The following is a 636-nucleotide window of genomic DNA, read 5'->3' as shown; positions in this document are numbered from 1 at the left end:
CAAAAGACCACAGCACGAACAAGTAAAGAGATGCACAGATGGTGAGGGAGGCAAATGTCCCGGAGGGAATAGCAGACACAGCACTGGACACTGCCATCTACTGAACGAGGAACCTGGAGCCAACAGACATCTGCAGGGACCCAGGTGCAAAGATTCAAAAAGGCACAGAATCCTACAGTGGAGCCAGTGACACAGAGACCACACGCAAACACGAAGCCACAGGTCCCTGGGGCCTCTCACGGTCTTTACCCCTGACGGTGAGCGTGGCTGAGGTCCTCTCCTGCCCGCACACGCAGGAGTACTCCCCAGCATCCTCCACGGTCAGGCCACGGATCTCCAGCTCACACACGACTCCCTCCTGCCTCAGGCTCACTCTGGCCCCGGCTCTGAGGGTCTCAGGCCCCTTCCTCCACTCCACGGGGGCCGCCTTGCTCAGCTCACAGCGCAGCTTGGCTGTGGCCCCTTCCACGGCCTCTTCCTTCTTTAGACCCTTCATGAACTTAGCAGGCAGGGCTGGAGGTGGTCAGAAAGACACAAACACTATCACACTTTCTGAACACACAGAAGCAACAGGATGTGAACAGTGCACAGAAGACATAAAACCCAACTGGACCTGGCCCACCTGCTGGGGTGCCA

General features: G+C 57.7%; 1 protein-coding gene across 1 annotated transcript in view; it reads right to left on the bottom strand.

Moving 5' to 3' along the window:
• LOC105002457 (obscurin-like) overlaps positions 1-602 on the bottom strand; it is a gene marked incomplete at its 3' end in the record, with an annotated part of 5093 nt that extends 4491 nt beyond the window's left edge. The window contains exon 1 of the mRNA XM_010859083.1: positions 250-602. Coding sequence (XP_010857385.1) covers positions 250-496 — 247 coding nt within the window. The remainder of the gene's footprint in view (positions 1-249) is intronic.
• Positions 603-636: the final 34 nt, after the last annotated feature.

The sequence above is a fragment of the Bison bison genome, unplaced genomic scaffold (genome assembly GCF_000754665.1).
Source record: "Bison bison bison isolate TAMUID 2011002044 unplaced genomic scaffold, Bison_UMD1.0 scf7180017855989, whole genome shotgun sequence".
In the NCBI taxonomy this organism is placed as follows: Eukaryota; Metazoa; Chordata; class Mammalia; order Artiodactyla; family Bovidae; genus Bison; species Bison bison.
This window is presented reverse-complemented; position numbering and strand designations above follow the sequence as displayed.